This window comes from Macrotis lagotis, chromosome 2 (genome assembly GCF_037893015.1).
Source record: "Macrotis lagotis isolate mMagLag1 chromosome 2, bilby.v1.9.chrom.fasta, whole genome shotgun sequence".
In the NCBI taxonomy this organism is placed as follows: domain Eukaryota; kingdom Metazoa; phylum Chordata; class Mammalia; order Peramelemorphia; family Peramelidae; genus Macrotis; species Macrotis lagotis.
Window position 1 is genome coordinate 190,567,878 of NC_133659.1, and position 25,770 is coordinate 190,593,647.

Sequence of the window (25,770 nt, forward strand, 5' to 3'; positions counted from 1 at the left end):
GGTTTCAGAGACATGGAGTTAGGCCCTCTTTCTGAAAAAGACTCTTTCCTTGATTACAGGCACAGTTCCAAAATAAACAGGAAAGAAAGAGGCCGAACTAAAAGCCCTTCCCCCAAAAAGGAAGGGTATCAAAGAAGACATGCTCCAGGTTACACCAGGTAAGTTGGATGCCTAGTAGGGTAGCTCAGTTCAAGCTAGAAAGATTTTATCTATGTAATAACCTTTTTTCTGGCAAGTCATGTGGATTTTTTTTTCTTTCCACTATTTCCAAAAACTTATGCACTGTAGAGATGCCCATGGCCAAACTTTTTTTCTTTAAAAATTTTTTGCCCTGAGATGCTAGCCAAAAATCAGTTAAAATTTGATGCCATAAAATTAAAGACATAAACCAGATATTGTTTCGTAGAAGAGTGTGTGGATAACACTTGATATATTGTCATTAGGAGAGATGGCTAAAAGATCTCTGTGGGTCCTTAGACCAAAAGAAAAAGTTTCTTCCCCTAAGAGGGAAGTGAAATCAACAGATGCACATAGAAAGTAAAATAAATGTAAGATATTTTGGGAATGGAGGAAAAACTAATCACTAGAAGGATCAGAGAAGGCTTCCATAGGATTTAGTTTCTGGGTTAAGTTTTGAAGGAACCTAAGCTGGGTTTCTATATAATCAATAGCATATAGGCAATTTTAGCTTCAGTTAGTTGATCAAACATTTATTAAACTTCTATTATGTGCCAAGCTCTTATGATACAAAGAAATTAAACAGTCCCTGCCTTTAATAAATTTGCAATCTTTTTTTTTGGGGGGGGGATACAACATATAAACATCAATGTATATAAAGGTCTGTATAAGATAATTTTTTTGGAGGGAGATTGTGCCTGCATATGATTGGAATACTAATGGAATTCAGATAGGGAAGGCCTCAAGGGGTGATATTTCACCTAAGTGTGAAAAGAATGGAAGGTGGGGTATAGCATGGGAATGGGGAACAGTATCTACAAAAGTTGAAGGATGGGAGATGAGACATGGTTCTAAGGGATGCTCAGTCCATAGATTATGTTAAGGAGATAATGTAGATAATGCTAAAGAGGTAACTGAGCCAGATTGAGATTGAGAACCAAACAGAGCAGTTTAATTTGATACTGGAAGTAATAGGAAACCCTAAGAGTTTGAGCAGTGGAGAGGCTGGTCAGGGTATCACTTTGACAATTTTGTGGAAGATGAATTAGTGAGGCTGAAGGCAGGAGACCAATTTTGCTATTACAGAGGTCTAGTCAAGAGTGGTTAAGGTTTTTGAATGAGAGATTTTGTAAAGGCTTGATAGCTGAGTGAATATGTGGGTGTGGGTGTGGGGGTGGTGGTAGGGAAACTATTCTGAACTTTTTGTGATAGAAAGGCTGATGGTCCACCAAACCAGGAAAATTAGAAAGAGTACCATACTAGAAAAGTTGAGTTTGAGATGTTTGTGGAAAATTTAGTTTAGGATATTCAGTAGATATATGATGTAGGATTGCAGCTCAGGAGAGACACTATGACAATGATATAGCTCTGAGAGTCATCTGCATAGCAGATGGGAGCTGATGAAGTTACCATATAAGAGTGAAAAGAGAGAAGAGGGCCCAGTATATAATTTAAGGATAGATTTTAGTTGGAGTGTGGGAGGGAGTGAGTATGAATGAAGATAAGTTGGAGGAAACTGAGAAGTAGGCAGAGAGAAGAGGGAGAGAGAGGGATCATGAAAAACTAAGATCCAGTGTATCTTGTAAGTGATCAACAGGGTCACATGCTGTAGACAGGTCAAGAGGAAGGACTGAGATGAATCCATCAAGTTTGTCAATTAGGAAATCATAGGTAACTTTGAAGAGTAGTTTCATTTGAGTGATGAGGTACAAAGTGCATGGGGTGTGAAATGATTCTGAAAAGGTAAACTGGATATAAATTGTGAGGCTTTTAATCCTAAATATATATATTTGTATTTGTTAGGAGAGCCATTGAAATTTCTTGAGCAGAGAGATGGCGTGCTTAGATTGATGCTTAGAAAAATTATTTTAATTTATGGATAGTGACTGAATTGAAAATGAGGTGGGTGGAAGAGTGGGGAGACAATGGAAACAGGAAGTCCAATCAGGAGGCTGTTTCAGTAGTCAGAGGTGGTAAGTGTCTGAATTAAGGTGACAGATAAAGATAAACAGAAGTAAGAAATGATATCGTGTAGATTGATAAGACTTGGTAACTGATTGGATCTGGGAGGTGTAAGAAAATGAAGAATCACGCATAACTGAAGTATTGAACTTGGGTGACTAGAAGAATGATATATTCTCAAAAGAAAAAGCAAAGTTTGGAAGAGAGGCGGGTTTAGAGAGGAAAACATTTAAATTCAATCTTTCCTAACATTACCCCTTGGGTGTGCATCACTCAGACAGTCTTGGGAGCTGTGGAGAGTTAGAAATATTCTTGGGGAAAAAAAAGAAATACTCTTGGAAGCCTACCTAAATATAATTGGAGCTCATATCATTTCCCTTTGTGAATCTTCAAATGAGACACTCAGGAACACTTGTCTATTGGATTTTATTTCACTATTGTGTGGGATGTGTATATAATGACACTGCATTTATTTGGCATCATTAGAAAATTAGGTGGATACTTTAGTATTTTTAACTCTAATGATTCTGTGAGTGCAATTTTTTCCGGAGACAACTTAAGATTGCTTCCATTCAAAACTTAAATTTTAACTATTGCAACCTTGCATGCTAGTTAGAGCATAGATAAAAGTGATTTGCCTAAGGTGACACCAGTTAAGTGGATGACCTGAAACTAGAATCAAGGTCCACTGATTTGAAGTCTGGTATTTTTTTCCATTGTCCAGAGTATAAACCCTTTCCTTATAGAATTAGACTATGGAAACTCCAGACTTCATTAAGCAGAGTTTGAGCTCTCTGAGATAGATTTTTTTCTTTGCTTCTTTAGAACACTGGGAAGAATAGTGTGTAATTTGGAATGTAGAATGACAGGAACTAAGTTGAAATTTTCAAGCCACTTGATTTCTAGTTTAGGCCTAAATAGTATCTTGTCTCCAGATACCCAACTATTTCCAAATTTTCTTTATGGCTAAAAACAAGGTAAATTTTGAGATGTTCATTAATTAAAGAAATATTTGAGTGTTTAATATATAAAGCACCATACTAACCACTATATTATGATTGAATTTGGTACCTTCATTTTTGTTCTTGTACTCCTTTTTTATTTTAAGGTTTTTGCAAGGCAGTGGGGTTAAATGGCTTGTCCAAGGCCACACAGCTAGGTAATTTTTAAGTGTCTGAGGTCAGATTTGAACTCAGGTACTCCTGACTCCAGGGCCAGTGCCCTATCCACTGTGCCACCTAGCCACCCCATACTCATTTCTTAAATCATTCCAAAGACTTACTGATGATTGACTTTTCCTGAATGACTCTAAAAATAAGTCTTTAATTTGATTCAGAATGGTCCACAGTGCTATGCTTTTTCAGATCATCATTAAATTAGGGAGTTTATGAGAGATGAAAAAGGAATTTCAAACAAGCTAAATGTGTGGTGAACCTGGCTTTCTCTATTGTTCCCAGATGGGAAAAGGTAGATCTGACAGGTGGTTTTGTTCACAGAAAACTTTCAGCAGAGGAATTGGAGCGAAAACGGCAAGAAATGATGGAGAATGCCAAGTGGCGGGAGGAAGAAAGGCTGAACACCCTCAAGAGGCATGAAAAGGAAGATGAAAGGGAAAGGAAGCTGGAGAAGTTGGACTCTCGGGATGGGAAATTCATCCAGTGAGTAGACTTGTCCCCAGTTCTGTCCCCCCAGACTGTTGACATATTCCTTGAATTTTGGGGGGACAGGGTGGCTCAGTGAGGATGGGAGGGTACCCTTGTGTCTTGACCCAGAAGGAAAACCTTAGCTTCTGGCACTCAGCTTCCAGACCACTGTTAATAAGGGTCTAGACTGGGGTGGCTAGGTGGCGTAGTGGATAAAGCACCAGCCTTGGAGTCAGGAGTACCTGGGTTCAAATCCGGTCTCAGACACTTAATAATTACCTAGCTGTGTGGCCTTGGGCAAGCCACTTAACCCCATTTGCCTTGCAAAAACCTAAAAAAATAAAAATAAAAAAAGGGTCTAGACCTCTGACCAGACCAGGATGTATTTGATTTTATTGTGGTTAGAAGAGGATGTTTCTAAATTAATACTTTCTAGCCCTTTTAAATTTGGGGATTTCATTGGTTTGAGAATCTTTTTCTATTGGGTCTTTGCAGATAAATTTTCTCTTATGGGTACTTGAAAAAAAAATCTGCTGCTTCACCCATTTGTATGTAGTTCCAGATGGAGTGCTGCAAGTTATGTGTGGGCTTTTAAAAGTCTGTTTAATTTATGGTAGCCAGAATCTTGCTTCTTATCATGACCCAGCCAGAGAGTTGGTCAATTAGAAAGGATGTTTTTGACTTGTTTCTCTCAACTCCTCCACAGCCAGTTGAAGTTAGAAAGTACATCCACCTCCTCCTTAGAGGATAGGGTCAAGCGCAACATCTACTCCCTGCAGAGAACTTCAGCTGCTTTGGAAAAGAACTTCATGAAGAGATGAAATATGGTTTTTATGCTGATTATCCTGAGTTTTCCAGTGAAGCTGCTGGCTCCTTAAAGAATCCTCTTTATAAGAGTTGAGTTGACTTCCAAGGATGTCAGATGGCCACGACTCAAAATGATTCTATACAATCATTCCTGAGGACAGCTAACATCTCACAAAATAGGGAGGAGGACCCTGTTGTGTACAATATCAGTTCTTTGACTGCCTCCTCTGTTGTGTATTTCAGAGTTTGGATTTTGCAGTTTCCTTAGGAGGTGCCCATCTTTGTTTCAGTGCTCCCAGAGATTCCTACCATTTTGTAGAGCTATTCATGGTCCTGACTTTAGTTCTGTAATTTACTCTGAGCCTGCCTTTTCCATCAGATCCATTCCTTTTCAGACCAGACTAAATATGTATTTATATATAGAACTGCATTTATATAGATCTATATGAAAATCTATCAGATCACTTGTGGACCTCTTTATCTGAGTAGCAAAAAGGATAGAATCAAGGTTCCTGGCTTGTGTTACAATATGTCTTGAAAGTTAATTTGAGACAGACCAGTGCCGGCTTGGTTTGAAAAGCCAGAGAAGGAAAAATGGAATTCAGGGAGGAAAGCCAAAGAGGTAGAGAAACAATACTAAAAAGCACCAAATGAACTCATAAACTATTTGGTCTTTAAAATTTTACAGCAGCATAGTGTGTATATGTACAAATGTATAATTTTTTAAAGTTCTTTTTAAAGTTATTTTTGTCTGAACATCCCATTGAGAAGTGATTTTTGATATATTATTACTGTATTGAACTATGGATACCAAATAATACTGTCACACAGGGCAGCATTCTCTTTTGTGTAACTGGGATGGTTTAAGCACTTCCCACAGTGCCTTAACCCATTTACAGATGGATCACTTTGTGTCTCTGGATGTGAAGCTTATGGTTCCAGAGGTACAACCAAACTGCCAACATGCCTCCTGGCTTTTAAAAGAAAATAAAGTAGAAATTCTATTTTCTTGTGTTCCTTTTATGATGATATTGGTACATTGTTGTGATATTGGTACACTGTTGATGTTTAAAGTTGGTGTCAGCTAGAAGAAAATACAGTGAAACTTTAATGAATGAGATACCCACCTTTCCCCCCCCTCTCCTTTTGACAAGTGTATTTCAAATGATAGTAAAGGAATTAGAGCTGGAATTAGAGCTGGAATCGAACCTTTAAATGCCATTTGGTCTAATCCCCCCTCATTGTACAAATGGAGCCCAGAGTGGTGGTAAGTGGCAAGGGGGGGCATTCAAGCCTTGACCATCAGGGTTTCTTGTTTTTCTAAGTCACTTTTCATCCAAAGCAGAAATATTCCTTCATTTTTTATCCTGATGCTGAATTTAATTCCGATTATTTCTATATTGGCTGTTTCAACCATCTTCTAACAGAGAAGCTATGGAATTTTAATTTCATCTGTTTTAAGTGCCTTAGGTTTAAGGCTAGAATTTTACTCTTCTCTCAGTCTCTGTTATATAGTCACAAGCACAATTTCAATCAAAAACAGGGTGGCTTTTATAGCTCGAAAAATTGCAAAAAGACTCTTGGAGCACTATATATATATATATATCTCCCTGTCAGATGTAAAGTTTAAAGGGAGGTGGGGCCCGGCACAGGCCGCTTCAGCCGCCGGCTCTCTCGGTTGTGAGGTGTGCAGCAGCACCTGTATCTTATCTGACCGCTCAGTTGTGTAGGTTCGGGGAGGAGATTCTTCCCTTGGGAGGCACAGTTGAGGCAGCCGGCCTGAGAGCGGGAGGACTTCCTCCGCCGAAGGTCCCTCCTCGGCCTGTTTTAGCGGGAGATGAAAGGCGGCCCAGGTGGGCGGAGGCCGGACCCATTCATAAAACCCAGAGTTCCCGGTCTCCTCTCTTCATTGGCCCTGGGGGAAGGGGCGTGCCCCGCGGGCGGAGCACGCCCTGCGTCCAGGGGGTGGGACGACCCATGCGTGGACATAGCGGGGGGAGACGGCCCTCGGTTTTCCAGTCTCTCCACTGCCTGCCTCCCTCGGGGTGGGGATGGTACGTCCCACTTTCCTCGCAGCTCAGCCCCCGCCTCCCCTTCCCGAGCCGCGGCAATTGCCGCCATCTTGGCGCGTCAAACCGAGGGCAGGAGCCAAAGCGGGGTTCCGGAGGGCCGGGGCGGGGGAGCCCCCCGGCGGCGGACGGCGACGCCCACTCATTCCGCCCCCCTCCTCGCTCGGGCCCGCGGAGGCCCCGCCGCCCCGGGCCGGGCGCTGTCAGGCGGCAGCGCGGAGGGCCGCCGCCTCCCCGGGCCGGGCGGTGCCGGCGGGGCGGGGGCGGGGTAGGTAGCGGGACGCCCCGGCGCCCGGGGCGGGAGGGGGGGCGGAGCCTGGCGCGGACGGCACCACGGGGGCGGGGGCGGGGGGGAGGTAACGGGCCGGGCGCTACCATGCGGCGGTGAGGGCGCCGCGGCCGGGCTGGGAGTCGGGCCGGCGGAGGAGCGTCGGGCCGCGGGCTCGGGAGCCGTTGCCGCCGCCGCCGCCGCCGCCGCCGTCCGGGCATGTCGTCCAACTGCACCAGCGCCGCGGCGGTGGCGGTGGCGCCGCTCAGCGCCAGCAAGACCAAGACCAAGAAGAAGCATTTCGTGTGCCAGAAAGTGAAGCTGTTCCGAGCCAGCGAGCCGATCCTGAGCGTGCTGATGTGGGGCGCCAACCACACGGTGAGCACCCGCCCCCACGGCCCGGCCCCTGCGCCGCCGCATGCACCCCGCCCTGCGCGGGAGGCCGCGACCCCCACATGCACCGCGACTGACGTGCGCGGCCGCCCCTAGGCCGGAGCGCCCCGGGGAGGCCCGGCCGGGGCCGCCGCCGCAGCGCCCGCCTCTGCCCGCGCCTCGGCGCGTGGGGCGGCGTGGGCGGCTCGTGGGCAGCGGGGCGTGGGCTTGACCCTGCCCTCTCCGATGCTGTGACTTCACAAAGTTTCCCATCACCCCGGCCTGCCTTAAGCACCTCTGCGGAGACGCCGATTTCCCTCAAGCCTCCCTTTTCCTCCCGGCAGAATGGGATGTGTTGGGTACAGAAGTATGTCCGCACGTTCCACTCGATAGGATCTTTCTTCGCCCCTTTCTTCTTGCCGTGGTTCTGTAGGAAAGAGTAGAGAGAGGGAAGGATGACAACTGATTCTCAGAGAGGTGAGACCTGATGATGATGAGGACCAGAAGGAACCCCTCCTTTTGTGTCTTTTCACCAGCTGTCATGCCAAAATGCTGTCTATTTTAAATTTTTACTTAGACCATAATCCAGGGATTCAGCCTTAGGTGGGAAGTGATATGGTCAGAAAAACACCGATGCAAAATATCTCACCCCTGGCTTCCTTTGTCCGTGACTTCCCTTTCCAAGACTTCTACCTAGGAATGGGATGGCAGCAAGGTGCTGAAGTCAGCTAACCTAGATATCTGTGGGACCCTTTAGTTCAAAAACTGATTATCCAAGGCCCCTTTTCTTTCTTCTTGTTTTCATTTTATTTAAACACCCACTAGTCTATCCTTGTTGTCAGATGATAGAGCAGGGAATTAGGGGAGCTGACCCTTCTCTTTACTACCTTTTGACCCCTCTCTAAATTTCAATTTTCCTGATTACTTGTCTGATTGTTGGAAACCACCATGTTAACTGAGAAGTGCAAAAGTGGATATAGAACCCGGTGGGATTTTTTCACCTTTCTCCAAAGGAGAAGACTGGCTGGTTGACTGATAGACTACATATAGTCTGATCCAGGGGTTTTGATCTTATTGAGGATGAAAAAAAAATATGCAGTTAAAAAGTATGCATGTTTTTAACACAGGCAGGGTGGGAAAAGTTTTTGTTTCACAGTGGATGTCCATATAGGTTTATAGGCTCAAACTGCCAGACTGTTAGGAGCTTCTTTAGGCCAGATATCCTGTTTGCATGTAATTCCAAACTAAGAGTGGCTATGAAATTTTGATCACCCTGCTTTTCAGGGTCAACCAGGGATAGTGGTCAGATCAGGTCTTGAAGTAGACTTCATCTTCATCTGGATTTGTGGTTTATTTTCCTTTGATAATATTCTTTGACAACTCTGAGTCTAGTCATCAACAGCATCTTTATGTAGAAAATTGAAAGATCTTAGAAATAATCTTAGAAAGTCAAAGATCATATAATATGCTTCCTTATTTTATGAAAGGGGTAGAAAACTAAGTCTCAGGCAAAGTTACTTTTCCAGGGTCACAAGAAAGAGTAAGGGGTCTCCAGTGAGGTCAGAGCCAGTATTGTCTAGTGGATATGTTTATTTTGGCATATTTCATTGTCTTACATCAGGGAATTGGAATACACTCATTTGGTCAAGGGCAAATGGAAATTGTCTTGATATTGCTGAAGAAGCTTGGTAAGTTATTTTTACTTATTGGCAGGAAGTTTTAAAGTTGTGCTTGTAAATACACACAGGATCTAAGGAAGCATCAGAATGACAGACAAGTTAACTCCATTAACTCTTATAGTCATTAGGAAAGTCTTATTGGTTCCCATCTCCTTTGTTAGTTTCTTTAGATTCCTGTCTTCTGGCTCTGGAAGTTTGAATGAAGGCCCATGTTTTTAGGTAGAATTTAGATCTCTGGAGAACCACACAGGCTCCATGCCTTCACCAGGCTGGATGAATCTTCCTGTTGTGTAATTGCATCTCAGATTATAGGAACTCTCATGATTTCAGTGTTCCTAGCTGTGAAATAGGGAGAATACTTCTCCCCAGATGATATTGGCAGAATACTATAGAATCTTGAGGAGACTTGGAACTAAATTTCACCTGATTATATGTGTCCATCCTTAGAAGATAAATTATTTAAGAAGAAAAGAGTGACTCCTTCCTCTATTAAAGCTTCTTTAGCTTCCTGGGTGACAAAGATTTAAGCAAAACATTTTATCAGATGTCTTGTGTAATTGTTGGCTACAAGATGGAGTGCAATGAGATAGAAACCAGTTCATTTAGGTGAATTCTGAGCCAGGTGAATAACTGGACCCAAAGGAGAGTCAATAATAGTTCAGAGTTTAGTTTGGAAGGAAGTTTCTAGTAAAAAATCTCCAAGGAGCTTTTTTTTTCCTGTGACCCAGTGCTGTTAGCATGCTATCTCTGTTTTTATCAGTCATTAATAAAAAAAAAAAGTTAATCAAATTTGCAAATTTCACAGAGCTGGGAGAGAAATCAAATGAAGAGGGCAGAGTTAGAATTTAAAAAGGGCCACATGTAGTAAGTTGACATATGGCAGGGGGCAAAAAAAAAGTTAAAATAATCAGTTTTGTTAAGTATGAGATGGAGGCCTAGCTAGTTAGCAAGTCTTGAACTTTTAGGAGCTTATAAAGTACAATAGGAATCCATGATGGCATATAGCAGCCAAGAAAGTGAATGTTGTACTCAACTGCATTTTTTTTATAAGCATGGTGTTCAGGACTAGGGATGGTCCTGGTCTTACTACTGTCTTCCCTGAACAGATCACAACTGGGTTATTAGGATTAGTTCTGGGAGTCATTATAATAGAAAGGACATTGATAAGATGGAGAATAACCAGAAAAGGCCAGTGAGGTGGTAAAGGACCTTGGGGTCACAAGAATCCCCTGAAGGAACCAGGGATGCCTTCCTTGAAGATGAGAAGATGTAGAGAGACTTGTTAGCTATCTTCAAGTGTGTGAAAGATTATTTTGTGGAATAACTATCAGACTTGGTCTGCTTTAGACCCAGAAAGCTGAACTAGGAATATTGGGTGGTAAGGGCAAAGAGGCAGATTAGGCCTCTTGAAAGGGTTTTAACTAAAACTACCTCAGAGTGAGAATGGATTGCCTAAGAAAACAGGTTACTCCTTTTTAGAAGTCCTTCATCAAAGCTGGGGGATCACTTGTCAGCCATGTTATAAAGGGAAGAGGAGGTCCCTTCCATTCTCAATTGTCGAATCTTCAAAATGAGGTAATTGAATTAAAGCAGTTTAATGGTCAATTCTAGGACCTCTTTGATTATTAAATGTCTCATTAATTTATACCTATGATGTCTCCCTAGCAGAAAGTGGCCTCAGGATTATAATGGTGTCTGGAATAGACAATGTAATAGGTATTAAGGATAGCTATGGCTTTACCTTCGGGTCATATTACCACATAACTTCATGGCTCCTAAAATACCTGGTTATTTGTTCCTCAAAAAGAGATAAGAAGAAAGAGTACAGAAATTTTGAGATAAATAGGCCCAGCATTATGCCTAATAGGAATGTAGTAAATTTAACATGGATGGGTACCACAGAAAGCCAATTGGCTTTCCAGAGGAAAAATGTGAAACATATTGATTGTTGGAATCTATAGCAGCCACAGGGTGGGAGTAGTTGAACAAAGCAGTGCTTGTTGTGGAAATGTGCAGTTAAAGGGACATATATAAGGTGGATAGGACAATCCCTAAAGTAGTAGATTGGAAGGTAAGGAAACTTGTGGCCTGGTCAGCTTCTTGAGAAATCTTTTAAATCTTTGGAAGAATGAAAGGATCTCAAACCTTTCAAGGCCTATTTGTATGACTTAAGGGTTCAGATCTCTGCCTCAAGGTGACCATTTTCATGGCTTTATGCATTTTATTTTTGATTAGTTTCTCCCCAGAATTAAGAGTTAAGCATCTCTTCTTCCTAATTAGTGCTCTTTGAAGCAAGATACCTCTGCTTTATTATCCCCATTCTGCCATTTCCGACCCCATCTCAGGCAGCTCTTTATTATTCCTTTTCCCATTTTTTTGTCTCTACTTTTTTTTTTATTGGTTTTGATTCAGAACCATTCCATTTGTCTTCTCCAACTCTTATGCCTTTTAAAAATAATCTTACCCATTTGTATTCCTTTGTGAAGCTTCCAGTGCCTGACATCTCCCAGAAAAGGGCAGAAATCAGGGAATAGAAAGCCAAGGAAAGATAAACTGAGATCTCATCTGATTAGCAAAAGTCCTTCTTTAGTTTTCATGTTTTAGGTCTCTCCAAATATTTTTATCTTCTCAGTCTCCAAGCTCTTTTCTTGAATTTTCTCATCCACAGTAAAGTCCAGTATTTTGCATATCAAAAATAGTGATCCTTTTACAGAGTCAGCATTAGAACTCTGTCCCCTGGATACCCAGTGAAGCTATTTGAAGAACAGCTAAAATGATGCTGTGAGGCAGAGAAGTAGTTTTTGGAAGGATGGAATCTCGTGACCAAGGTCTCCTCTTTGGTTCATATTTGGTTGTTTCATGATATATTCATATTGATTTAAGCTTGTTGGTGGTGCAGATAGGCCAAAAACAATATTCCAAAGGAATCCTCAGTTTCACCAGTGTAAATATTCTTTCCACTAGAACAGATTTTTACCCATCCATGCCTTTATGTATGGTGATTCATGAGGTTTTGTGATTGAATAAAGTCCTCTCTGTTCTAATATTTTATTTTGGAATATAATAGATTTTTTCGTCCTACTTGTATTTTTATTACATTTCAAAAAAAGAGGGAAGTTGACTCAGAAGTGTTTTGGTTAGCAAGGAGAAGATTAAAATACTACCTTTAGCATGTTCTTTCCTACAGTGATACCCTACTTCTTATAGAATGAATGTTGATCAGAAGATGTTGAACTTTTAATATCTTTAAATACCTTTATCACAGTCTGGCCCCACCTAGAGACATATAGAATCATTGATTTAGAGACCATCTAGTCCACCTTTCTTATTTTACAGATAAGGAAACTGAGGTTCATGGAATTGAAAGCACAAAGTCATATAAGTAATAAGCATCAGAGACAGTATTTGAACCCATGTCCTCTGACTCCAGCGCCTTTCCTTTGTACTGAATTATGGTATACCACAGTAGTTCAGAAACCTAGTTCTTGTTTCTGGCTATGTTCTGGGGTTATGGGAACATGATAAATTACTTTCCCCTTCTGAGTCTCAGATGTCATATTGATAAAATTCTAGGCTTAATATCTTGGTTGTCTAACCTTATCCTTTGTTTTTTGGTAAGAGACTTTTACTTCTGCCAGGTCAGTTTACTCAATGCTTGCTCAGCTCTGTGTGCTCATTTCCACCCTCCTTTCATCTTCACTTCTTGTTCTGCCATAATGTCTACTCTCAGACTCTGTGTTTTCATTCCCACTCAATCTTTAGGATCCTGCTCATGTCTTCTTTCTTCCATGGATTCTTCCCTGGCCACTCTAACCCACACTGATCTTTCCTTCCTAATCAGAACTTAGTCTGGATGTTTGTTTTTATATTTAATCACATGAAAGTCCATCTTATTTAATGTTTTTAATTGGTTCTGTGAAAATAGTACTATGAGAAACAAAGTTAGAGGACCCAATTGGTTCCCTGATTAGATCATTTGATATACATTTCAAATAGTCAAGCAAACATTCGTAAAACAAGGTCCTGTAATGTTTCAATGGGTTTTCATTTATAATGTGCTAATTTCATTATTGGGAAATGTCATTGTTTGGGACTGACTTATAAGAGGTCTGCCTTTACATAGTCTTATAATACAAAATCACAACATAGAAAAGCAAGAGGGGACTTCAGAGGTGATCTAGTTCAGCCCATCCTTGAATAAAAATAATCACTAAAAATTTGATTGTTATCAAATTTTTTGAAGACTACTAAGTGAAGGGAAGAAATGACAAGATTTGGCAACTAATTTGGATATGAATGAGGGAGTGTGAAGACTTGTGCTCGGAAGGATGATGATATCTTCAACAGAAATAGTGATGGATTTGAAAGAAAAAATAATGAATCCTCTTTTGGACTTGTTGAGTTTGAGGTGCCTGTGGGGCATCTAATTTGAAAATTCCAGCAGGTAATACAGAACTAGAGTGAGGAGAAAGACTGACTATCTAGAACTATGAGATATCTACACCCATGGGAACTGATCAAGTCAAGTCATGAAATGAGAAAGTGTAGAGAAAGAAGGTGCAGGATAGAGCCATGGGTATATGTGGTAGAAGATGGATGATTGGAAGGATGTGTCCAACAAGAGAGACTGAGGAATAGTAGATAAGGGAAGCTGGAAACCCTGAGGTGAGGAAGTGTCTAAGGAAGAGACTGGTCATCAACATCAGTTGTTGCAGAGAAGAAAAGAAACTGAAGACTCAGAAATGGTCATTGGATAACTTTGGAGAGATTAATGGGAAGCAGCATCCATAGTGGGAAAAGTACTGGTTCTGGAATATCCGAGTTTAAATACTGTTTTCAAGAAAACTAAGGCTAAGGATGGTTGTTTGCCTGTGTGACTTTGGGCAAACAACCATCCTTAGCCTTAGTTTTCTCATCTGTAAAAGGACAAGTTCATACTAGAGGTCTGAAGTCCGTGTGCTGGAAATAAATTTCAGTTGAATGATGAGATTTGAAGTCAGATTATGGGTGACAAGGGAAGAGAGTGAGAAGTGAGTTGGAAATGAAGGCAAAGGAGTCTAGACAATTTTTTTCTTTTAAAAGGAGTAGAGGACAATGGCTTAAGGTGATAGTTGTGTCAAATGAGGGATTTTAGGGATGACAGTGACCTGTGTGTGTTTCTAGGTAGCAGGGAGCCAGTAATAGAGAGCAAAGACTAGAAAGAAAGAGTGACTGATAGGACATTCTTCCAAGGAGTAAATGAGAGGATGGGATCAAGAGTAGGAGTAGCAGGTTTGAGTTTAACAAAGTGAAAGGCCACCATTTCCTCCAAGATTAGAATAAAGGAGGAAAGAGAACAAAGGGATAATGTCAAAGAGAAGAGTTAGATTGGGGGAAGGGGAGTTCAGAGAAAATGGACTTTTTTCTCAGAGCATCTGATCCTCTGCTGAGAGATTGGGAAGTGAGAGTAGAGTGGAAGCCTTGAGGAGAGGAGAAAAGGTCTTTAATGATAGAGATAGTTTCCTTCTGTGACCCGAAACTAGATGTATGAATTATCTGTTTCAATTGTCCATGCCAAAACACCATTTGATGGTATATAATAATCAAGAGGGGAGTTGTTTCTTTTCTTGCACATAATTACCCTTACTGTGGCCCTTATTACCCACCTCAACTCTTAGGAGAGATACAGTTATATGGATAAAATTGGTATTCCTGAACATGGTTTTGCTAAGTCAGGCAAATGAGAAGGTGATATCACTTTGGTCCCATAATAAAGTCCACAAGCCTTTACTCTTTAGGTATTTAAATGCTCTCCCCAAGATGGGGAGATCGCTTGAAAAGAGACAAGTTGTATTAGAATCTAGGACCTCTTTAGATACACTTCTTGCCCTCAGCATTTCTGAGAGTCAGGTTTTATGGGAGAAATGGAAAAGGAAATAAAATTGATTATATGCTATTTCTTTTGGTATAGAAATAAGGAAAATTGGAATGGTTTTAGCCAGAATTCAGGCTTAGCAGGCAAGTTCACCAAAAGGTAGCAGCAAAGAGGACTTCCAAGCTCTCTGAATGTTAAGATATCTTCTCATTTCATTTCTTTTTAAGTTGGGTTTTTTTTTTTTGCAAGGCAAATAGGGTTAAGTGGCTTGCCCAAGGCCACACAGCTAGGTAATTATTAAGTGTCTTGAGTTCGGATTTGAACCCAGGTACTCCTGACTCCAGGGCCAGTGCTTTATCCACTGCGCCACCTAGCTGTCCCCCTCATTTCATTTCTTACTGGGGCAAGCACTAAGGTTTTAGCTGGTGGTATAGGTGTGGAGTACCTAGTCCTTGCTTCTGGGAGTTGATATGGCACATAGCTGATTGCCAGTTCTTTGCTGGGTCCTTTGTCTCAGTTTCCACACTTATAAAATGAAGTCTGGGCCTTTCTCATTTCTGGGAATGCAGGATTCCTCCCAAGCTGAGTCACATGAACTTCCTGGGACTTTTCCAAAGAAAAGGATTCGAAACATAAAAAGAGTGGCAAATTAAATGCCATTTCTAAGATTCCTAGAAGAATCTTAATGACTCTAGGTTGGGTTTGGGTTTTTGGGGTTTTTTTGTTGTTGTTGTTGCAACAAGGGGCCACACAGATAGCAGAATGATTTCTATAAAAATCACCTGGCAGATACAGTACTCTGACCCTAGATCCATTAGTCATGACTCTGTTACAGTGGTAAATCCAGAATGCATTAGTGGCGTCTGGGCTTATACTCAGGAGAAGTGAGGCAGGCAAACATCTATGGCTACCTAGTCTGTTTTACAGTGGGAAGAGGATTCTTGGAGATGAGACAAGTGCATTGACCCAGCCCTTTCTCCTCTGCACCAGTGGGAATCCCACCCTGTTTAACATTCTAGTCTTCTGTGTCTTGGTTCATTCCTTGGTTCATTGATGGCAAGGGGAGGATGAAAGGAATGGGATGATTTAAGTAAGAATACCTGAGTATGGTAAATTGATAGAACTTTCTCTATGGGAGGTATCCCTTTATCCAGATTTTTGTTCTTTTCTCCAGCCTGACCTTATGATGGAGTTGAATACACTACTTTCTTATCCAATTTGTAAAGGATCATGCCAAACATGATACACCTTTCCATATTTCTCTGTCTCATATTTCTAATTGTTTTTCCATTAATAGAAAAGAGCTATTCAGGTGTTTCAAATTTATAAAGAACGAACTTGGTCCCAAACAAGGGTTGAGAAGACACCTTTGCAGAGGTAGAAGTCCACGTGTTGTAACATTGCATATGAGATTATTTTTTTGATATGTTAATTAGTTTTACTGAATTTTCTTTCTCTTTAAAAACAAAATTCTTTGTTATGAGGGCTGGCTCTTGAGCAAGGGATCTAGAAAGAAATGTAGATTATATAAAAATAAAAGACATCAATAAAAATCTATTTAAAATTTTAAAGAGTTATTCTGAGATTTATTATCCTATAATCCTTTACAATTCCCCCTCTTTTCATATAAGGAAAATGAGACCTAGAATGATTAAACCACTTGGCTAATGTGATAACAGAGTCTTCCCAGGTCCCTCAACTTCAAGTCCAGTCCAATCCAGTCAACATTTATTAAGTGCCATGTCAGACACCATGCTAACCCTAGGAATACAATGAATAAAAAAAAATCCCTTCCACCGAGCAGCCCTGGCAGGTGTGTAGCTCAGATGGTAACTTCATTTTATAGCTGAGGGGGTGAAATTACTTACCTACTATCATATGTGGAATAACTAAAAATCAAACTTCTGACTTCAGTATTAATGCCTTTTCCTTTTTAAAATATTTTATTGGTGCTCTTTTTTCTCTCTTGGATATCACTGTTACTTCCCGACAGCCCCTGCCCTCAAGGAGCTTACATTCTAATGTGAGGGGACAACACCAGCAGGAAAATGGGGGGAAGAAAACCAGAGGAGCCAGGGCATTGAGACCAGCAGGGCAATGTATGCAAAATAGAGTGAGCTGAATCCAGAGTCTAAGAAAGGCTTTAGGAGGAATTTGGTGCTCTGAGAGGAAAGAAGGCTGAGGAAGGTGGTGTCAGTCAAGTCTTGAGATAGCAGCTTGGTAATAAGATTAGAGGTGATGAATTTAACCTAGGAGGGGCTTTTTTTCCCCCCCTGCAACTGAAGCCACACAAAGCAGCAGATACCAGGTGGAGATCTAAGGAGATCTACAATAATTTCAAGTCTTGAAATTTTAATAGATGAGCACAATTGAAATAGACTCATAGGGCTTCCACACATTTTAAGGATGAAGAGACTGAGTCCCAGAGAGGTGAGGTGACATACCCATATTACCTGGGTAGGATTGGGAATCTATCAACAAATATTGAGCCCTTAATCTGCCCAAAGGTTTTATTGTTAGGTGCTGTGAAGGATGAGGAATGATTGAAGTTGGGCCTTCAAAGAGTTTGCAATGTAGTAACAACAATGTTGCATTGGATTGGCACTTAATAGTTACAGAGAGATTTTCTTTTCTTTTTTTAAATTTATTTAAGACAATGGGGTTAAGAGTGACTTGCCCCAAGGTCACACAGCTATGCAATTATTAAGTGTCTGAGGTCGGATTTGAACTCACGTCCTCCTGACTCTGGGGTGGTTGTGCTACCCTTTGTGCCACTCAGCTGAAAAACAAAAACAAAATTTTTCATAAATTATCATCTCGTTTAACTCTGGCAGGCATGTTACTCAAATGGTATTTATCCTCATTTTATACCTGGGGGGTGAAATTATTTGTCCAGGATCACACAGTGAACAACTAAGAATCAAACCCAGGTCTTCTGACTTCACTACTAATGCTTTTTTTCATTTTTTATTGTTTTATTGGTACTTTTTCCCCCCTTAAACATCATTGCCACTTTCCAATAACACTTCCTCAATCTTTGTAACAAAGAGGAACAGTTAAACAGAACAAATCAACCCACTAACTATATCTGACAATGCTTGCCTGATTCTGTACCTATAGTTTTCCGCCTCTCAGAGGAGGCTCATTTCACCAGCAGTCTTCCAGAGTGACAGTGCAGCTCCAGAACTAGAACATATTGCTTCCCTTTAGAAAGAGAGATGATGTGCATAAATTGATTATCTATGAGATTGAGGGTGGTAAGTACCAAAAAGGAGATAATTACTAGTTGAGAGAGTAGCACAGTCAAATACAGAAGGAATGGTAGTATTTGCTCTCATGCTTAATTGGTAAATCAGGTTTGAGGGGGAGGATGGGGAATTATGATCATGTGTGGCATTGGACTCTTGTTATCTCAGGTTAGAGTCCTCTTGGTGGTAGACCTCTTCACAAGTCATGAGCCTCACTGTTTTCTCCTGCAGATCAACGAGCTCAGCAATGTACCAGTCCCTGTCATGTTAATGCCAGATGATTTCAAAGCCTACAGTAAAATCAAGGTGGATAATCATCTCTTCAATAAGTAAGTTCCTGGGGTCAGGTCTCTTGTTTGGAGGGCAAGCCTTCCTTTTAATAGGAGAACTTTGGAAGCCAGATCTCTTGCCATTGACAGAGCCAGCATCTATTAGGGGTGGGAGATAAAAACAACAGACTAATAGCTGGCTCTTCCCTTTTTCCCTGTCTCTTGATCTACCTTGCTTTGTCAGCAGTGTCCTGAGGATTCCAGTAGGCCTTCAGCTGGTCAGTGAGGACTCACTTGGGGCCAGCTTGGGTTATAGTGGGAATTAAAGTATCTGGAGTGGGGCTGCCAAGCTGTCTTGATCTTGGGAAGAGACAGGAAGCTGTCTGTTTCTAGTTTGGAATGCAGTCAAGCTCCCTATAGATACAAATCTCCTCTCCCCTTTGAGGAGAAAGAGAACAATAAGCCTGGTGCAGAGCCCATGGGCTATGTCCAGAGTTATTTTTCTTGGTTTTGGCCTTCGTGGCATCTTGGGAACGAAGTTCAAGTAATTAGACTTTCTCTCTGATGACAGAATGGAGGACCCCAGGAGCTATTCTGCTGAATCTAGAGGACTCCTCTGTGCTCTTTGGAGATCTTTGCCTTTTGCTTTTGCCATGGAGCATCTACCTACTGCCCATTCTTTTACCTTTGTGCTTTTGAGTTCTGATTCAGTTTTCTAGCATCCCACAGCCTCCATGCTTCAGCAGCCTTACTGTCTTAACCCTTCCATTCACAGAGACTTGAGTTTGGTTTGTGAACCTCCCTTGATGTCTCTGTGCCACAGGGAGTAATAAGAACACTTTGTTCTAGAAGCCATCTCTCCATATCACAGCTGCCACCAACTAAATTGCCACTTAGCTAAGGAGAGGCAGCAAAATCTGAGCAATTGTGTTCATTGTCAGCCTCTGATTAGGAGTGGGGAAGGAGACTTTGGTATTCCTAGGGTTTGGGTGGGATCCAAAAGGATCCAAAGACTTTAGACCCATCACAGTTTCAGCATCCACTGACCCTGAAAGGTATTCCTATTGTTCTTGAACAAAAGTAGGGGGTCCCTCACCTTTAGTGGAAGGAGTTGACAGGGTACTGCCAACAAAATTCTCAAGAAGATTTCTGATCATTAAGTCCCACAGTAGGAAGGATAGTTGTATTTCCTGCCCTGCTGGGAACTCCTCCAACCACAGAGGGGAGGAGGCATGGAGGCAGCAGTAAGCTAGGAGACCTTCTAGGAAAGGTTTCAGTCTCCTGGTAGGAGGCTCCTGACTTAAAGTCTCAGTATCAAAGTCATCTTCTTTCTTTGTGCAAGCGAGAGGAAGGTAAAGTACTTAGGCCATCCTATCCCTCTCAAGCAGCAATTTTGAGCACCTCCAATTGGGACCTTGAAAGAATCAAAGATCAAGTTTGAAGACACTTGACATGATGTCAGTTTTCAGGGGCCTTTTAGCATATAGTGGAGGGTGGATTGGTTTGTAGGGTTCCATTGAAACCCAGCAACAGAAAGGTTTTGAAATTCAGGAAGACATGTCTATTTTTTTCTAGGGAGAACCTACCCAGCCGTTTTAAATTTAAAGAGTACTGCCCCATGGTGTTCCGAAATCTTCGGGAGAGATTTGGAATTGATGATCAGGATTACCAGGTGAGAGGTGTCTTTTTTTAAGGTCTGAGGGTAGAATTGGTGGGGGTAGCAGGGTGGTGGTACAGACCTTAGGGGGCAGGAAGCTTGAAGCAGTAATCCCCCAGGGAAATTCAGGTGCTAGTGCTGATGCTAAAGGCACCACAGACATAGTCTTAGTGAGAACAGGGCCTTGGCACTTCTCCTTGGGCCCAGGAAACCTGAGTCAGTAGGGCTGTTGGGAGGTTGAGCAATGGGATGGAAGAGGGGGACTATAAAAGCCACTTCATTTTGGTCTGACATTCCCAGTCTAGGCTGAAGACCCCTACTCCTTTGTAGTTTGACTTAAGAGAGAGTTGTTCCCAGCAAGAGATAAGAGGCTTCTAAAAGCAGATAAGACAGATTAGGAAAGGAAGACTTCCAGGTTAGTGTAACTCCTTCTCAGGTATGAGTGTCAGGTAATTAATAAGTCCCTTGTGATTGGGGGAGGGGGGCAGGTAGGGTAGATTAACTGCCCCCTTCACTTGATATCATCTGTGGGTTGAGGGAATCAGACCCCTATGATAAATTAGGGGACACTGATCCCATTATCAGGGACTTTAAAGAATGTATGACTCATGCCTCGTGGCTATTCTTTTTCTTCCACCTCTTCTTCATCAGTTTTCTGGACCTTTCTCCTATACCTAGCAGGCTCTCCATCAGATGAGAATTGGGAAAAGAGTAGAATTTTCCACCTCATCCACAAAATATTAGGAGATACAATAGATTCTTAATTCTCTATAAGAACTAGGACAGTGTAGTGTATTAAATTTCCTATAGGCTGCTCAAATCTTCTTAGTTGTAGTAGTGGTCTCCCCTCTCCTCCAAGGAGAGCTTTCACTGGAACTGGTCTCAAGGAGCAAAATAAACTGGTGTTCTCCTCTTCTCTCATCCCCTTGACTTTTCTCTGCCCCCATCTTCCAATCCCTGTCCCCTGGGTGGAGACACTACACAAGTAGGTGTATGGCAGTAAAGCAGAGATTGTAAAGGACTGAGGAGGAAAAAAGCAAGCACCTGAATAATTAAAATCTCATTGTATCCATGTGCTACAGGAAGGTTACTCTAGTCCTGGATTCAAGTGGAGCCCAAAGTCCAGTCCTAATTTTAGGAAAAAAGCTTGAGGAGTTTTTGATCATCTTTAGACACTGGCGTGACAGCCAGTTGCCTAGCCATCATCACCCCTTTACTACATCTTCCTTCTCATGCCTTGTCTCTCTTCATGCTACATATTGCTGCCTTGTTGGGTAGATGGCTGTGCTGAGGATTGAGTGGAACATAGGGAGGATGATCTAAATCAAGATTATTCAGAACAGGGGCTATAGTTTTCATCTCTTAGTTAATTTGAAGCCTTCGGAAAAGAATATTTCTTTTTCATCTCTTAGTTAATTTGAAGCCTTTGGAAAAGAATATTTCTGTTTCTGCTTTACTTAAACTTCCTGCCACATTGGTCTTTCCAGGTAGATCAGGAATGGGAGCAATAAACATGAATCTACTGAATTTCCTTTATTTAGGGGTTTTTTTTGTTTTTTTTTGGCAAGGCAGTGGGTTTAAGCGACTTGCCAAAGGTCACACAGCTAAGTAAGTAATAGGTGTCTAGGTGTCTGAGGCCTGATTTGAACTCGGGTCCGCCTGACTCCAGGGCTGGTGCTCTTTCTTCTGTGCCATCTAGCTGCCCCTGAATTTCCGTTCTTTTTTATTTTTTTTTTTTATTTTTAGATTTTTCAAGGCAATGGGGCTAAGTGGCTTGCCCAAGGCCACACAGCTAGGTAATTATTAAGTGTCTAAGACCGGATTTGAATCCAGGTACTCCTGACTCCAAGGATGGTGCTTTATCCACCATGCCACCTAGCCACCCCCATTTAGTTTCTTTTCTAACAAAGATTTTTAAAAAAAGGAAAAAAAATAGTTAAATCAATCAGCACACTGATCTTATTTAACAGTTTATTCATGTCTTCTTACTCATAGCCTCTCACTTTTTCAGTGAAAGGAGGGTAGTATATTTTTCTTAACTCTTCTCCAGGATTAAGTTTGGTCATCATAGTAGTAATATAACATTTAAATTTCTTTTATTGTTTTTTTCCCCATTTCCATGAATACAACTCCATTTCCATTTTGTGCATTATCTTCCTGGTTCTCCTTTAGACTGCATCAGTTCATAGAAGATATTCCATGCTTCTCTGCTCATTTATCTTATGGTACAAAATTATTGCATTTCATTCATTAACCACAGTTTGTTTAGTTACTCACCAGTTAATGAGCACCCACTCTAGTGGGCTCTCTAGATCGAAAAGTTTTGATATTTTAGTCACTTTTTAATTATTATAATCCCAATTTGCTTTCCAGAATGTTTAGATCAATTCATATTTCCACCATCAGTTTATTAGTGTGCTCTTTCAGCATTGACTGTTTCCATTTGTAGACAAATTATTTTCTTTGAACCAGACTCTCTTCCATGGCTGCCACTGGCCTCTGTCTCCTAAATGAGATGGGAGTATTAAAAAGGAACAGAGAGAACTAGTCAGGCTCCCTTTCCCACTCTCCCCACTCCCTCTATTCTGACACCCTATAAATGCAAAACAAGAGAATGGAGCAAGGTCCAGTGATGTCCAGTGAGAAGGGAAAACTAGCTGATAGCTGCAGAGAGAGCCCAGAGAGGCTCACAGGCAAATAGCATGTTTCACTTGTTTCTTGGTGCCTTTCAAGGATTTTCTTCAACTCTCCCATCTACCATGGCAAGCTCATTCACCCCACAGTTTTAGGTACTATTTGTGTGCAAATAACCCAAATAAACATCTTTAACCTCAGTTGCTCTTCGGTAGTTCAGACCCATTTCTATTTGTGCCTACATTTGGATGTTTCACCATGTGCTTCAAATTCAAGATGTCCCAAATCAAGCTTATCTTTCCCCTAAACTTTTTAGTGGCATTACTGTTCACCTCTTCTAGAACATATAGTGTTATGATTGCTTCTCCTTTTTTCCTTACCTGCCAATCTAGTTTTTTATCAAATCCCATTGATTCTTCCTCTATAGTGAGGCATCAATTTGTCTGAGAAAGAATTGGAGGGACTGTAGTGAGCAGCGAGCTTAGATTAGTCAACATTGTGATATGCTAGTATCGTCTTAACCTACATTAAGAAGGACAGGGCCTTCAGGAATAAAATCAGACCTCATCTAGAGTCTGATGTTCATCTCTGGCCACCCCAACTTAAGACAGACGTTGATTTGCTACCCAGTGTCCACAATAGTGAAGAACCATGTCCAATAAGTCTGTGATATATGAGATTAAATTAAAAGAACTAGAAAAATTTAGCCTAAAGAAAACAAGATGCAAGAGAAAACATGATAGTTGTCTTTGACTATTTGAAGGAATGTCATGTGGATGAGAATGAAACTTCTTTTGTTTGTTCTCAGAAGGCAGAACAAGGAACAATGAGTGGAAATTGCCAAGAGGCCAGTTTAGGCTTGGGTCAGGAGAAACTTCCTTCCAGTAAGAGCTGCCCAAAGGTAGTCTGTGCCACTTCAGGAGGCGCCAGATCCCCCTTTACAGAATACTTCCCAGCAGACATTGGAGATCTACTAATCAGGAGTATTATAGGTGTAGAAAGGGATTCCTTTTAGGTATAAGTTGAACTAGATAGCTTCTGGGCATCCTTCCAGCTCAAAAGTTCTATGATTTTGTATCTTTAGTGTCCACCTCTTCCTTTAGATCCATTGCTACCTATTGCAATAGCATTCTTCCTAACATACTTCTTTTTCTCTCTTCCAGTCCATCCTTCACATTACTACACAAATATATGCTTTATGCATGGCTTTGTTCTAACTCTCAAAACCTCTGCTGATATTCTCTTCACTTGGCTCCTTATGGTTCATGAACTGACATTTAGGCTTCTCCAGGCAAACCAGGCCCATGGTCTTTCCACCTTTGGGGCTTGGTATGCTCTGGAATATTGGCTCTCTCTTTCTTCACTCTTTAAAGTCCAACTCAAATGTTACCTTATACAGTAAGCCTTTCTCCCATTTTTACCTTTAGGAAAACCTTTTCTTCTTTACCTCAAATTTCATTTTGTACTTCTTTCATGGGATAGTATGTTATTTTGTTCTTCAGTATAGTTAGATACTTTTTCCAGACAAGCTTTGCTGAGTATGAATATCATATATTTTGAATTGAATTGAAAAAGCAACACCCAATTTAAAGTTTTGTTTTCATGGGAGATAGAAGGGGAGAATGAGATAATTTGGAATGAGATTAATCTTCTTCAGTATAGATAGGGAAACTGAGGGAAATAGATGTAAAGTAATTTCTAGATGATTATGTAGTATGTCAGGATCAGATTAGAAGCCTGACTTTCCCCATTTCAGGCCAGAACTTTGACTTTAGATTGCAGGGAAGCTCATTGGAACTAGATTTTGAGGGAAAGCCTTTTTTCCATAACTCCCTCTCCATACCAGCTCCAGGATGGAGGAGGGAGGAGGGAGAAAAAGGGGACACTTACAGGCAGCACTGATTATACTACTCAAAATGTTTTTGGGGCTGTACACAGGAAATAAGTGGACAGGGATAGTTTGGAGTTCTTGGGACCTCATCCTTGTCTGCAGGGGGCAGGGGGTGGAGTTGAACCTATTAAAAAGAGACACACAGTAGCAGTTGGGGTCCCAAGGCCAGCCTAACTTTTGTCTTGGTCCAACAGAACTCAGTGACACGCAGTGCCCCCATCAACAGTGACAGTCAGGGCAGATGTGGAACACGTTTCCTGACCACCTATGATCGTCGCTTCGTCATCAAGGCTGTGTCAAGTGAGGATGTGGCAGAAATGCACAACATCCTAAAGAAATATCACCAGGTATGGTGAAGCCTCAGTTTGAGCTGTGAGGGAAATAAAAGGGGGAATAGTTGAGAAAGACCATGGCAGGAAGAGGCATCTTACCAGTGAACAGGTGGAACCTTCTAATAGCCAAGCCCCTGCCCGTCTCCTGACCCCTGCTCTAAAAAAAGGGAAGGCATTCCTGACATCCCTGTCTACACAGCTCTCTCAGCCTCCATCACTGCCACTTTGGCACCTGCTCTGTCCCTTTCTAAGGAGGTTCTTCCTTTTAAATTGACCAACTGACAGGTTCCCATCTGAGGACCTGGCTAACAACACATTAACTGTCCTTTTGTACTCAGGATCCCTGGGGCTTTTGCCTCCAATAGCCTCATCAGGGCCAGAGAAGCCATGGAGCGGAAGGAGCAGCCCTGCTCTCAAGGGTGGGGTGGGGCTTTAGGCACTCCTTTGTCAGGCTGAGGGGAGGGCTGCATCCAACTTCTTGAGGGTGAAACCCCCATAGTTGCTAATGGGATGTGTCCTGGGTCTGTCCAGCTGTGGCTCTTCCCTTTTTTTCTTCCTATTCTCATCCCCTCCCATTCTAGTTCATAGTGGAATGTCATGGAAACACCCTTTTGCCCCAATTCCTGGGCATGTACCGCCTGACTGTGGATGGTGTGGAGACCTACATGGTGGTCACGAGGAATGTGTTCAGTCACCGCCTGACTGTACACCGGAAGTACGATCTCAAGGTACAGAGCATGGGGGGCCCAGGGGCTCCCACATCCAGTGAAATCCAGGGAGATAATGTTTGGAAAACTTTAAGTACCGTAGGAATATTGTTAGTCTCCAAGTATGTAAAATGATCTGCCTAGAAGGTGGCTGCGGGGGAGCGGATCCAGATGTGTCCCAAGCTATCTTCCCTTCCTGGG

At 41.8% G+C, this 25,770-nt stretch overlaps 2 protein-coding genes and 1 long non-coding RNA gene across 5 annotated transcripts in view; 2 read left to right on the top strand and 1 right to left on the bottom strand.

Annotated features, from left to right (window-relative positions):
* CWC25 (CWC25 spliceosome associated protein homolog) overlaps window positions 1-5,760 on the top strand; it is a 25,612-nt gene extending 19,852 nt beyond the window's left edge. Inside the window, exons 8-10 of the mRNA XM_074224076.1 lie at window positions 60-158; window positions 3,636-3,797; window positions 4,489-5,760. Of these exons, the coding sequence (XP_074080177.1) occupies window positions 60-158; window positions 3,636-3,797; window positions 4,489-4,603 (376 nt within the window). The 3' untranslated portion in view covers window positions 4,604-5,760. The remainder of the gene's footprint in view (window positions 1-59; window positions 159-3,635; window positions 3,798-4,488) is intronic.
* Window positions 4,148-7,472, bottom strand: LOC141513857 (uncharacterized). The gene is made up of 2 exons (XR_012475895.1): window positions 5,799-7,472; window positions 4,148-5,673 (listed from the first exon to the last, which is right to left on the bottom strand). It is a non-coding gene; the product is annotated as an uncharacterized LOC141513857 (long non-coding RNA).
* Window positions 7,050-25,770, top strand: part of PIP4K2B (phosphatidylinositol-5-phosphate 4-kinase type 2 beta) — a 27,026-nt gene continuing 8,305 nt past the window's right edge. Inside the window, exons 1-5 of one of the 3 annotated variants that reach the window (XM_074224074.1) lie at window positions 7,050-7,304; window positions 18,311-18,408; window positions 19,924-20,020; window positions 24,725-24,877; window positions 25,444-25,590. In XM_074224074.1, coding sequence (XP_074080175.1) covers window positions 7,146-7,304; window positions 18,311-18,408; window positions 19,924-20,020; window positions 24,725-24,877; window positions 25,444-25,590 — 654 coding nt within the window. In that variant the 5' untranslated portion in view covers window positions 7,050-7,145. Of the gene's footprint in view, window positions 7,305-7,548; window positions 7,776-18,310; window positions 18,409-19,923; window positions 20,021-24,724; window positions 24,878-25,443; window positions 25,591-25,770 lie in introns of those variants that run through there. The other 2 variants (XM_074224073.1, XM_074224075.1) reach the window with 2 other exon arrangements.